At 50.1% G+C, this 13,428-nt stretch overlaps 1 protein-coding gene across 1 annotated transcript in view; it reads right to left on the bottom strand.

The window, feature by feature from the left end:
- Positions 1-10,405, bottom strand: part of ESRRB (estrogen related receptor beta) — a 105,504-nt gene extending 95,099 nt beyond the window's left edge. Inside the window, exon 1 of the mRNA XM_065872935.1 lies at positions 10,356-10,405. Within this exon, the coding sequence (XP_065729007.1) occupies positions 10,356-10,405 (50 nt within the window). The remainder of the gene's footprint in view (positions 1-10,355) is intronic.
- Between the last annotated feature and the right edge of the window lie 3,023 nt (positions 10,406-13,428).

Below are 13,428 nucleotides of genomic sequence, written 5' to 3' on the forward strand. Positions count from 1 at the left end.
AAGTAGAAAAGATAAGGGAAATGTGTTTTTTAATCAGACCAATTTAAGAAAAACACCCATGGTAGGGTTGCCAGATTTAGCAAATATCACATGGGACATACTTATACTAAAAAATTATTTGTTGCTTATCTAAAATCCAAATGTAACTGAGTGTCCTGTATTTTATTGGGCAACTCTACTCATGGTCCAAGGATATAGGGATTCATTCAGAGGAAATTTCCTATTCATCACCTCGGCCCCAAATCATAATTCCCTCTGTAATCCCCTTGTGTTACATATGGAAACCCAAGCCACATTGATCGCATTAAACAAAGTAATCAGTTCAAGCACCTCAATCTCACTGCTGAGTAGGAAGGACTTTCATTGTGAGGTTATATCAAAGGAATGAAAAGTAACTTCCAATAAGATAGCATCAAAAAATTAACAAGAACATCAAACATTTAATGTACACCCACTATGTGCCTGACACTTGTGAATTACCTCTGTCTAATCTTCACAATAACCCTGGGAGGAAGATAGTATTCTGGAAACTAAAAAGAGTATCTACAAGTCTAATTTCTCTACTTCTTGCAAAGGCATGTAAATTTCTAGTCAATTACTTCCCAGGTAAAGAAAGGGGAGGGAAATCCAGAGACAGACTCCATTCCATCAACAAACTGGCTTATTCATAATGCAATGCCGGGTCTGTTGCTCTTTGGTTATGTGCCACTTACACAGGGAACTGTCTTAATTTCAATGAATGATCACTGACTTGCGGTATGGGATCGTGGGAGAGAACTGGGAGGGAAACCCATAACGATCTTCAGTAAGTTGGCCTTACAACTGAGGAAGACGTGTTACACTTCGGGATAATAAACAGCTCATTTGCTGTGAATAAAGGCACGCTCAAGCCACCCCGAACACTCGGTGACAATGACACGCAGATTCCAAATGTTCTCTGTAAGAAAAAACACCCTTTCTCCTAATCCTTCTTAACTCAACAAGACTGATTGGTTTTTATTATTCATGAATTAATTTTTTACTCAGGGTCCAGCAAGGGAATTGAAGCTATAACATTTCTCACCGACTGAGGGGGAAAAAAGCAGATCTCAGCCTCAGCAACACAGCCAGATCCTTGCTGGGATTCCTTGTGGGGTAGGATGTTTTGTTTGTTAAATCAGATAATAATCAATTAATAACCCAAAAATTTAGGTTGTTGGGTATTTTGGGGGGGGAAATTGAGTAAGAACACGAGTAAGAATACTGAAGTAGAAAAAAAATACAGTCGTGGGACCTTGGTATATTAGGTGTCTCCTGTTATGTTAGGCTGGTATATTAGGCTGTCTCCTATTTCCAAGTCGCACATACAAAAATAGGGGGTGGTGGTGAGAGAGGAAATAACAAAGGCAGCACCAATTTCAAAAGTAATGCGCTGATGAGCAGTTTGCAGGTGAGCCGGTCCAGGCCTGGGTATCGGCATGAAAAGTCACAAGAGGGGTCTCAGGGATCCAGAGGGGGTGGCTCCCTGGTGCCCTCCCTCTAATTTCTGCCTCCAGAGAACAGGTTGAGGTACCCAGGAACAGGGACAGCAGCCCTGGGAGACGCTGAATGGCCAAGAAGGTGATCAAGGGTGGTGAGGTGACTTTGCCTCTCTCTTCACCCAGTTCTTTTCCCAGCTATTCACATGTGCCAAGTCATAACCCCTCTTGTCCTCTGTGTGCCTTTGGTCTGCAAACTTCTCCTGAGATTGCAGCCAGAGGAACCAAGGAACGTTGAGGGCATGGAGAGGCAGAGCCTGGCATGGACCTCAGATGCTTGTGACAGGAGGGTCAGACCCAACCCAGTGTCCTTTACAAGAAACATTTCTCCCTTCCCAGTTCAAAGGCAACACACCTAGCATTTCTGAGGGGGACCGTGTGGCTGACACCATATTCTCCTTCATCAGTCTGTTCAAATTTCAAACACCAGGCATTTTTTGCTCTTGGATGAATTTAGACATGCAAACCTGAAGCCTGTGCAAGTTATGTTTGCAGAAAAACATTTATGTTCAGAGGCAAGACACAGCAACCCTAATCCAGTTACCACGAGGAAACTGGTTATGAGAATTGCTTTGCGCTTTTGGGGAAGAAAAAGCTGCAAGCTGTTATTACTGTTATAATTATTACAACCATCACATTCTTGCTATTATTTCTGTGAAAGCGGTGTTGTTTCTGCCAAAGCTTGTTAGCCTGACTGCTTAGGTAGACAATGTCAACACACCCAAGGGACAAATGACAAAGAGTGAGGCTAAAAGGAAAAGGATAAATACTGCACTCTGCATGCATGCTGAAGACATGTCTCACCATCAAAAGGGAATGTTTTCTGCCGATCGATTAGGAGAGCAAAAACAAAAGCATACGCTAGCTCATTCACTCAGCAACACCAGGATCCCAAACTAGAGCTGAACGTGCTAGGAAGTGAGATAAGAGAGCAGAGAGATGGAAAAATAGACTTCGAATAAAGTTTGGTGCGTCCTGACACCCTCTCACCTGTACCTCCTCAGGTAACAGACAACCAACCTGGAACGTACGGTTTTTACCCTCTTTGGTGTCCCCACCAAATGCGAGCAGGCCATTGACAGTGGGTCAAGACCTTGATGGCTGAATCGGAACAGGGTGGCCCACAATAGCCGTTCTGCTTGGGGACTTGTCTCGGCTAATCGCACGCAGCAGCTCAAAACGGCTCCAACACACCCTCACGCTCAGACACACACACATGCACACACGCTCAGGTAGACACACACACACAGACGCACACACCCTACACTCCTTCCTCCAAAACGTATAAAACCAAAGAGGGATGAAAGGACAAAGGCAAACTAGAGCAAGTTGGGATGAAAATAGAGGGAAAAAAATAAGACAAAGGAAAATGTTAAATTGTAGAAGACATGAGAGAATTTCATCTGAAGCATCACCCTTCACATCCTCCACCCTCCCCTAGAGCATTTTCTTACGACTGTATTTCCTTGTTCTTTGCCCTTTAGAAACCAAGAACACACGAAAAGACCAGTGATGATCAAAAACCTTTTGCCGGGTATCTTTTTAAACATACAAGCCAGGTGAAAAAACCGAAAGCATAAATCTAAGTAAATATAATACTTTAAGAATTTTCTAACAATAAGAAGAAAAAAACCCAAATTTATGAATTCAAGTTAATTCAAGCAATTAAAAAAAATAAAGAGCCACGTTAAAATAACACTTAGCATTTGGGGTTTTGAAACTCACGGCTTCCTAGATAGAAAAGCTTGACTCTAATTGGGCCCTTCACATCTGTGCAATTTTAATGTAGTGTTTCAGTAAACACCGATGAGGCGTGAGGCTGACTGCTGCTGTAATTGGCAGGAGAGGATTCTGATACAGTTTTAAATGAAAATCGATCACATTTGAAACAAGAAGATAAAAACAAAAGCTTGTTGGAGTTTGTTTAACTGCCTTTTGACCTCTGGATGAAATGACATTGAGAAACAAAATAACATTATCCAGAAAACCATTTCCAGAAAAGGCTCAATCCCGGGGACACCAAATGACAATATTGAATAGGATATTTTAAAGTCCCAAGGAACAGAGGACAGAAATTTAAAGAGAGAGAGAGGGAGAGAGAGGGGGGAAGGGAGAGAGAGAGGAAAAGAAGGGGAAAAAAACTTCTTTGGGACTACAATGTGTATAGGTTAAAAAGCATGGCAAAATGAAGATGAAAAAACTTATGTCTGTAACCCCCAGGAAAACTTTTGCTTGGGGCTTATTTTAACCCAAGCACACACAACTCTGAATTTAAGACATTTTGCCAATAGATTTTTCCCCCATCTTGTCCAATTCCATACTGAACATCCCATGGGCAGATTAAAACCAGTCTGATTTTCCTTAAGAACACGTTTGACCTTTTTAGCGATAGACTGTCAATGGCCCTATCCAGGGAGAGAAGGGTTAGTCGGGGACCTGGGGCAGAAATCCCAATGCTCCTTTGAGCGTGGCCATCTGTTCTGCTGGAGAAGGGCAGTACGGCCTGCTCACCTTCTCTGGGGTCTGCCAGCCTTACCCAGGCCCAGAAAACTCAAGAGAGCCTCTAAAGAAAGACTGAACTCCTCTGGCAGCAGGGACAGCCAGCCCTTGAGTCTCTCTGCGCTCCCTCTCACACCACGGAAAAACCCCAAGCCTCAGCAGCCCCTCATGGAAATGTGGCCACAGCCTGACCTCAGTCTAGGCAAGGGGTAAAAGGCAGGGTGGCCGGGGCTGTGTTTAAACAGCAGAGCCCGTCGCCCCCGTGACGCCCATCTGAAAAGGGACCCCACCACAGCACGCTCTCACACCCGTACACACACAGACACTCTCCTAGGAACAGATGCGGCTCTTGACGTTTCGGGGTTCAGAGATATCCTCTATATCAAGGGTGTTGACGGCAACAAGAAAGGTCTTGACACTCCCTTAAGCCAATGCTTACAACTAAAGGTGCTATTAAAAATCCTTTCTGTTCTAATCCTGATCGGTATAGAAAGGCCCTCTAAGTGGGCAGAGACCAGTACACTCACAGGAGGAGCTGGGGCTAGGGACCAGGCGGCTCCAAGTTTCCCACTCACCTCGTTTGTCAGTGTCTTTTTTTTTTTTTTTTTTTTTTTTTGCGGTATGGGCCTCTCACTGCTGTGGCCTCTCCCGTTGCAGAGCACAGGCTCCAGACGCGCAGGCTCAGCGGCCATGGCTCACGGTCCCAGCCGCTCCGTGGCATGTGGGATCCTCCCGGACCGGGGCACGAACCCGTGTCCCCTGCATCGACAGGCGGACTCTCAACCACTGCGCCACCAGGGAAGCCCTGTCAGTGTCTTTTGTTGGATGGTTGCTTGGCGTTCTCTGCTCCTAGGGACAAACTGAGCCCACGCTGTCCTATGGCGTGCCTCCCCGTGCCACATCCGGAGTGGGGGCAGCCCCGCAGAACCTGGGGGCCAGCAGGCACTGACTCCCCTCTGCTCGCTGAGCCCCAGGAGCAGTCTTCCGAAGCCACAGGACGCCCCCTCCAGAGCCCTGCTTTCCCCAGCAAGGCGCCCAGAGCCACAGACCAGCACGCACCCGAAGTCTTCTGGTGACCTGCTTCCAGCGTGGCCCAGGAAGTGCACGAGGAAATGTCCCAGGGCAGCCTGCCATGTGGGGTCACACTGTCACTAGTGGTAAGGGTCACATGCCCAGTGGCCTAGGGAAAAACTACACCCTCAGCGACTGACCTCTCCCAGGCATTGCCCTGACAACCTCTCCGAGGAAGGGGTCTGGCCCTGCCATCCCTCCCCCGGGACAGCCCTGCCATTATCAGTGAAAGGTCAGCGGCCTCACCAGAGGGAGGGCGGGGGCAGGCTGGCCCGGGGAGGGTTAATCTGCCGGCCAGCCAGCACAGGGGTCACTGTGATGTGCAGAGAAGTTGAGCTTCCCAGTCCCCCCAGAGCTGGTCTGCTAATTACATTTGCAATTATAAACACCGCAACCTCCCTGCGCAGGGACCTGGCCATACCAGCCCATGGGACAACCGGGATGTGATCCTGCCGCAGGCCACCCCAGCCACGCGGGACACCGGGGCCAGCAGAAGCCTATGGGCCTCTCCTCCGAGGAATGACCATGCATGTGACCCTTCCCCGGAGGTCTGAGGCTGATGGGACTGAGAAAGGGGATGCTCACCAGAGATGAAACCCAGTCAGGGGTCACCAGCACTTAACAGTGTTAAAAAGACCTTTGATTTATCCCTAGAAATCAGCAAATGACCTCAAGGGCAGGAGGTGGGCTCAGATTTGTCTGGTCCCAGCATCCCCAAGTTGAGCCCTTCCAGGATTCCTGGCATGGTCTGTGGACCCCCTACTAGCAGCCCCCTCCTGGGCCCACGCTCCCTCTGGGAACCACGGCCACTGCGGAGGACATCAGAGGCTCAGCCCTCAAGCCATGCTGGGGTCCCCCATGGGATCATTCAGCCAAAAGCCACCCGATACCAAGAAAGAAGCTCCCAGCAAGAGCTGTGAGGAGTCCTGACTAATTCTGGGCAGACCTCCTGGTCAAGCTGGAAGAGACTGGGAGGGCCTTGCTTGCAGAGAGAAAAGACAGAGCCAGATGATGGCTAGTAGGTGTGGAAAGGCACCGGCCTGGGGTGTGCAGGGTGTGGGCTCTGGACTTTACTTTGAAGGAGTGGATTACGGTCTAAGTATCTGCTATTCCTTCCCCTTAAATTAGAACCACGAATAATCTTACTCATCTTGAGGAAACCACTTAAAGCATCCGCGAAGACAAGTTCTAGGGAACAGCGCTGCAGAACCATGTCAAAAGCATCCCGCCTCTTATCTAACTGTTCGGCTGTCTTCCGAACTGAACTTGATTTCCTTTTGAATCCTCACACAGCCAGCTCCATCGCCCACCCGCCAGGCAAACACGCTTGCAATGTCTCTCTCATAACCCACCCCTCTTTTTGGGGGCTGCCAGACTTGTACAGAGCTTCCCAGTTCCAACTGCTCAAAAGAAACCAGGCATTTTGCAGAGCACTGAGGAAGGTGACAAACTTTCAATGAGTATGGATTATCTTAAATAAAAACCATTTGGCAAAATGTCCCATTATCAGGAATACGGATCAAACACACAGGACAAGGTCACGAAGGCCCCCTGGGCTAGGGCCGGGGTGGGGGGGGGCACTCTGAGAAGGCAGGGTTGTGACATGAAATCTCTATCACAGCCACTTCCCTCACAGAGCTTTCCCCGAAAGTCCCCTCTGTCCCTCCTCTCTTAGACTAAATGGAATAGGTATTGATTACTCCAAATCAATAGAATGGAAATGTTCTTGTTTGGTGGGTCAGTTTGTTTCTTCATATATATTTTTTTAAGAAACATATTTTTATATGTCCCAATTATTGGTAAAATCAAGGACTGTTTGTAAAATGGAGTTGGGGAAATAAGCTCCGAGAGGAAATTTCCAGTTGATGTCAAGACCTCACTGAGCTGGAAAGGGCCTTACCAGGGACTGGGGCCCTCTGCGTTGACCCACTGTTTCCTCCTAGTTTATCACCCTCAGGCCTGAACGAGCCCACCCTCTTCCATGGCAGCCCACACCTCCAGAAGTGTGGCAGGCACGTAAAAGTTTATTTCCTAGAGCCCCTCCCTCGGAAAACCAAGACTAATGTCCTCACTCTGATTTATTTTTACATGTACCATTAAAAATTAATTTTCCCCTTTGTTTTTCTCTGGGTCACTGATTCTGAATTACCATGTGGCATTTTTCCTACGTGTGAACCCACATATTTTACCTTCAGGACAGTTTGTTCTCTGTTTCTTTAACATCAGCAAAGTGGTCATCGGACGCTGGGTGACGCAGCGCCCCCTGCTCCCTGGATTTTATGCTGAGGGTCTCCATCAGGTCCGTCCCCGACGCATTTGTACACAATCCCACACAGGCCAGCACACTCACTCCCACTCTGGCTGATTATACATGTACATAAAATATTGATTAGAACTGGTAATGGAGTCACCTACAGGATTGGCTACAGGAAAATGAAAATGAAGGAGAGAAAGGTACGAAGGTCCGGGTATATCTGTGTGTGTGTGTGTGTGTGTGTGTGTGTGTTAATTTCTCACCTGGAAAGTGAAAATAACACTAAAGCATTAAAAAAATGCTCTCTGTGTATCAGCAGGTGAGAAGGAAGTATGGGAAGTTCTTTCTCACTGGACTGTGGTCCCTGCACCCTTGGGTTTTTTCCAGTCCAGGGATATCAACTAAGCCAAAGAGGTAGAAATTGTGTGTACAGAGCACTCGAACCCACTCTTGTATATGTTCCCCAAGAAACATCGGCACCGTAATGGATGGATTCATTCTATGGTCCTTCCAACAGACCAAACAATGCAGTCCTCTGTCTTGTTACTTTGCTACCAGTGGCTCTAAAGCTGCTTGTGAAGCACCGGGGCTGAGGTCAGAAAGACGCCTCCCCCCAAACCAGCCTCTGACCTCCACAAGCTCGTCCTTGGAAATTTTGGACCCCTGTGACTACAGCAGAGGTAAACCCTCGCCAGGAGGCACACACCTGTATATGGGGCCAGCTCACTAATGCTTCGGCGGTTGCCCAGCAGGTCCTGGGCTCTGAGAAACAGCATCTCACAGGGATGCTTAGCTCCTCCGTAGAAAAAGCAGGCATGTTCCTGGCTTTTCCTCTGTCCCATGGAGTGAGAAGCTAACTCCTTGCAAAGAAACCAAGAAGGCTAGGGAGCCCAAACCACTCTCAGGCTTACTTTATAACTGATTTCCACTTCAAACATTTCCCAGACACCCAGGACCTCAGCTCCCTCTCTCCCCTTTGCCGCTTCCCCGACATTCCTTTTTTGCCCATATTTCTCCTCAAACTCAAGCCAGGGTTGCCGTCAACTCGATGAATTACCCAACTGCTAAATCCCCCATCTCTCCTTGCTTTCTTGGTCAACATAATCAAAAGATGTACTTCCCCATAGGAAATTTCCTATTTATTGACTGTGACTTGAGCCAGGGACAAATACATAGATATTTCAAGCTCAACTGAAGAAGGCACCTCTGGAGAGAGTGACCTAAATAATTTAAATATCCAATATTTGTCGTACTTGGTAGTTTTACATGAGGAAATGCCCCCACAAACATCCTACATTGTTCACAGCTTCGCCCACGCCGGAGGTTCCTTTGGGGGCTCCCACTCTCTTACGGAAGGAGCGTGAAACTACCCCTCACTCCACCCCCACCAGCCACGCAAGCTGGGATCAGTGTAACCTTTAAAGAGGATGAAAAGCCACTTTTCAAACTGATGGAAATCTGAATCCATTATAATTAAAGATTCCCCTCATCTCCCAGCGCAATCGCCTTCTTCTGACACTCTGTCTAAATTCTGGCGGCATCTAAAGGACCCTCTGCCGAGGGAAACCCCAAAACTACAAGCAAAAAGGTCAGCGTGGAGGCTGGACAGTCCGGTCACCCCCAGGAGATGCTGCTGTGAAGTTGCCTCCTCTCTCACGCGTGGTCCACCTGGGGTGGAGGTATTCTGTGCAGCGAGGGGGATGTAATCACACTTCCTGGGACCCCACGTTATCCAGAGTATTGTTGTAGGGATGTCGCGGTTCTTGGGAGGAAGGGGTGGTACAAAAATGAAAGGATGGCGGTACGAGAACTGACTTTGGTAGTTCTGTTTGCTTCAGGAAAAAAAAGGGGGAGGAAGAAGAGGAAGAAGTTAAACAGTTCCGCGAGAACCTAGAGTTTTCATTGTATTATTGTTTGAAGCCTTCCGAGGGACCACTTTGCACGCGCCCACACCCCGACGCCGGGACACCAGCCCGGAGCGCGGCGGCACGCGTAGAGCCCGCGGGGAGACCAGGGCAGGTACCCGGGCAGGTGGGACGACAACCGCGGAGGGCCCTGGGAGGGAAACCGCGGGTGGCCGGGGCAGGACCCCGGAGAGCCCAGGCTGGCCGCGCGGGGCAGCCTCCCACCGTTCAGGGAATCAGTTCTCCGCTTCCTCACTCTGCGCGCTCGGCACGCTGCCCAAGCTCGGGGACCCGCGGTTACTGCGAGTCGCTTCCTGCAGTCCCCGCCGTCACCCACGCGCACGCCGCTCAGACAACCCCGGGTTCCAGGGAGGCGAGCGCTAAGCCGCCCCGGGGCACGGAAATCACGCCAGTCTGTTTCGCAGGGCGCAGCCTCTCCTAAAGCCGCGAACCAACTTTGCCTCCGCCGCTGCGCTGAGCCGACTGTCCCCACTCCCAGCGGGATGCGGGCTCCCCTCGCGGGGCGTGCGGGGCGCAGTCTGCCCGGGCCGCGCCGCCCGCACCCCTGGGGTGGCTTGAGTCCACTGCGCCGCGTGCGTGCCCTCGGGGCGCCCCACTGGGACTGCGGTGCGAGGCGGCGCTGGCCGCCCACAGTTTCCAAACCTGCGCGGCACGTTCGATTTCGTCCCCTTGCCGGGATCGTTTTTGGTCCCCAGTATGGAAATAAACATTAAAGTCAAAGGGCTCGCAGGGAGGCTTTCCCGGATGGGACCCGGTATCCTTGCGACACTCCCGCACCTGTTCTAGGCTTGCTCCTCCCCAACCCACAGAAACGCAAAGATTTTCTCCCCGCAGGGAAGGTCTGAGAGAAAGAGTGAATGAGAAAGCTCCGCTCTTACCTAAAAGTGAGGGTTTGTAAAAGGGGGTGAGGGAAAAGTTAGAGTCGGGTTTATCCCCAGAAGGAAACCCAGGAAGTGGGTGGTTTTCCCTTTCCAACCTCCCCACCCCCCCAAGTGCCCCCAGGATCCCTGCCACTTCAAGAATGCCTAGAAGAAGAACTGCGACACCCAGACGGAAGGACAGACACAGACGGAGAAGCAGAGGACCTACTGGTTGTGGTAGCCGAGGGGGTCCGGGATGCAGAGTTCTGACACGTCCATCAGTCCCCTTTTAGCATTCCCAGTTGGTAGAGAAAGGCGGCGGGGAAATCACGCGGAAGAGCGAGTGAAGGGCACCGGCGAGGTGCGAGTCCGGGCAGGGGCACGGTGAGCGGGAGAAGGCAGAGTGGAAGGAAGCACCGTGGTGGGGCGAGAGGGAGGCAGAGAGCCTTGCGCGCCCAGCCCAGCGCTCCCACTGATGCACACACTCCGAGCGGGCAGAGGGGATGGGAAGCCGTGGAGGAGGCTCGGGCACCAGAGACTTGGAGCCCACTAACCCTACTGTAGCTTTAAGGCTGGGAGACTGATGTATGGTTTGGCTCCTATTGGCTATCTCTCAGGGGCTGGACTTAAAGTGACAGAATCGAGCTGGGGTGGGGGGAGGGGGGTGAGCCAGAGAGACTTCAATGGAATCAGACGCTCGCGCGAGGTCCCCACCTCCTGAGGAGTAGAATTGTGCTGTAGAGCTGCAAGGCCTGTCCTCTCGCCATTAAAGAAAAAAAAAAATTGTCCAACTGGCTGGTGGGTTTGGGGGGTTGAAAGATATGCCCCTTGTATATCTTCTCACCCCCATCCTATCTTTTAACTGGCAGGTTTAGCAAACTCACCCCTCAGCCTTTCGGAAGGGGTCTGTTTTACAAATTAAAAATGAGTCACATTTCTCCTCCCTCATATCAAGGAGAAGAGGCCAGCGCCTTAGAAATTCATAGCCTCAAACCTGGTGTTTGGTGCACAGAAGTGCAAAGGGTCAGGCCAGCAGGCGAGGCCCAGCAAGAGAGAACAGGATAGAAACTGATTCCCTTCCCAGCTCTCATCACCTGGGCCAGTGGGTTCTGAAAGGCCCTCATATGGTGAGACGCAGGGCACGCTTCTATAAGACGCTCTCTAGATGTATAAAAATGATGCTCACTGGCAACTCTCAGAAACGGTACCCAGGACACAGACACGAGCAAAGAAATTCCTGTCTGCTTAGAAAAACACAGTTGTGGTTAAACAACCAACTTACCTGCCACATCCACTTCGAGGCACAAGTAGACACTTCAACATACACACCTGAATCCCCAGCTACAAACACACCTGCAATCCCTGTCTGCTGCTCCCTCCATGAACCTGAATGTTACGGGCTGCCACTGTACCAAAACCAGCTTTACGTCGAGCCCCAATCCTTCTTCTGGGGCTTGTCATCTTTTGAGATGTGACAGCCACAGGGATAATAATTTGATGATTCAAATGAGTGTGGGGAGAGGACAGGTATAGAATTATTTAAAGAGGGGGAAAAGCCCTCAGGAGAGACCACCACCTTATTCTCCTATATTCTGCAAAAGACAAGGAGCCCAAGGGGGGGGAATTTCATTTTATCACCCAAATAATGTCTAAATGGAGTGTAACTGCAGGCAGTGTCCAAGCACTTCAGGAATAAAAGCAGGGGGGTTGTGAGCAACCCCAGGAGGGGCTGGCCACTCAGGAGGGGCTGGGGAATGGGCAGCAAGACAGCAGATGATGCTTGACTTGGATAAATGGAAGCTCGTGCAGGCTGGGAAACAAAGCTGAGGTTTTTCCTATGTGCTGAAGTGCAGGAACGCATGGGATTCTCCAGGCTCGGGGCGCTGGCAGATAGCTCACAGAGAGATGGATGAAGATGTCGACTCTGTCAGCAGAACCCCTGGCAGCCCGGATTGTTTTAATCACATAGGTACTTGGTTACGTTGGAGACGGAAAGAGAGGTGCAGAGACACAACCACCATCTCTTGCCAAGACTTCAGTGACTGGTTTCTCTGTATCCTTTCTGGCCCCTGGAAATCCACTCTCCAAGCCACAGCAGCCAGGGAGTGCACTGTCAGATGCACACCCAAAGTCTCCTTTGCAATTTGTTGCAATCAGGAAAAAGGCCCCAGTCCTTCCCTGTGGTCTACAAGGCAAGCCCCAGATGACAGGCTCCTGTTGTCTCCCCACCTCTCCTCAGTCCGTGCCGTGTCCCCCTCAGGCTCTGCCCCTGCCACCTAGAACGCCCCACCTTCCAGATCACGCCAGAACCTTCTGCTATTTGCCTTGCTTCAGGTAATTTATTAGTTTGCAATTATACGCATATTGGTATGAATAATACCCCCTACGCCGGCACACACACACTAGATTGTAAGCTCCATAAGGGCAGGGACCTTGTCTGTCTTTGCTCACTGGAGAAACCCCAGTGCTTACCGGTGCCTAGCACACAGCAGTTGCTTGATAAAGACTTTGTTGAATGAAATGTTAGACCACAGCAGTTTGGAGGGTGGGAGTGGGCAAAGCCCACAGGCTGGCTACCCTGGAGGGGCTTAGTCCCTGACAGGTTGTATGAGATCTGTTGGCTCCTTGCTTTGGGTGGGTGCACCTTTTTTTAAACTGGAGACAGAGCACAGTCGATGGAGCATGAAAAGAAAGACAACTTCACAGCCCGGAGCAGTGGGTGCAAAGCCACTGGGGGCGAATGAGGGAAAACAGGCTCAAGACACACACACGCTACTATATATTATATAAAGTAGATAATTAATAAGAATACGTACAGCACAGGCAACTCTACTCAGTAATGACCTGTACGGGAATAGAATCTACAAAAGAGTGGATATATGTATATGTATAACTGATTCACTTTGCTGTACAGTGGAAATTAACACAACACTGTAACTCAGCTATACTCTAATAAAAATTAATTAAAAAAAAAAAAGCTAGGCTAACGCCCACACAACTACTGTCTGCATCCAAGGCACAGGGATGCAGGAACTGAGGGCCTCATCCCTGGGCACAAGCAGATTGTCCTCCAGGGCGAGAATGAGGTCCCTAAGATCTGGTCCTCTTCTGACCGTCTTCCTCAGCGGTGCCTGTCCAGTCCCCTTGCACATGGCCCTGGGGCAGAGTTCTTCCTCCTTTCCCTCCCTGGCAAGTGTGAGCCTGTGGACTCCACTGCAGGGGAGAAGAGGACCCACCAGTGGAGACATCCTGGCGACCTGATTCAGCCTGGCAGACCCAGGCTTCTCCTGTGGTTTTTCCAG

The sequence above is a fragment of the Phocoena phocoena genome, chromosome 2, assembly GCF_963924675.1.
Source record: "Phocoena phocoena chromosome 2, mPhoPho1.1, whole genome shotgun sequence".
Taxonomy (NCBI): domain Eukaryota; kingdom Metazoa; phylum Chordata; class Mammalia; order Artiodactyla; family Phocoenidae; genus Phocoena; species Phocoena phocoena.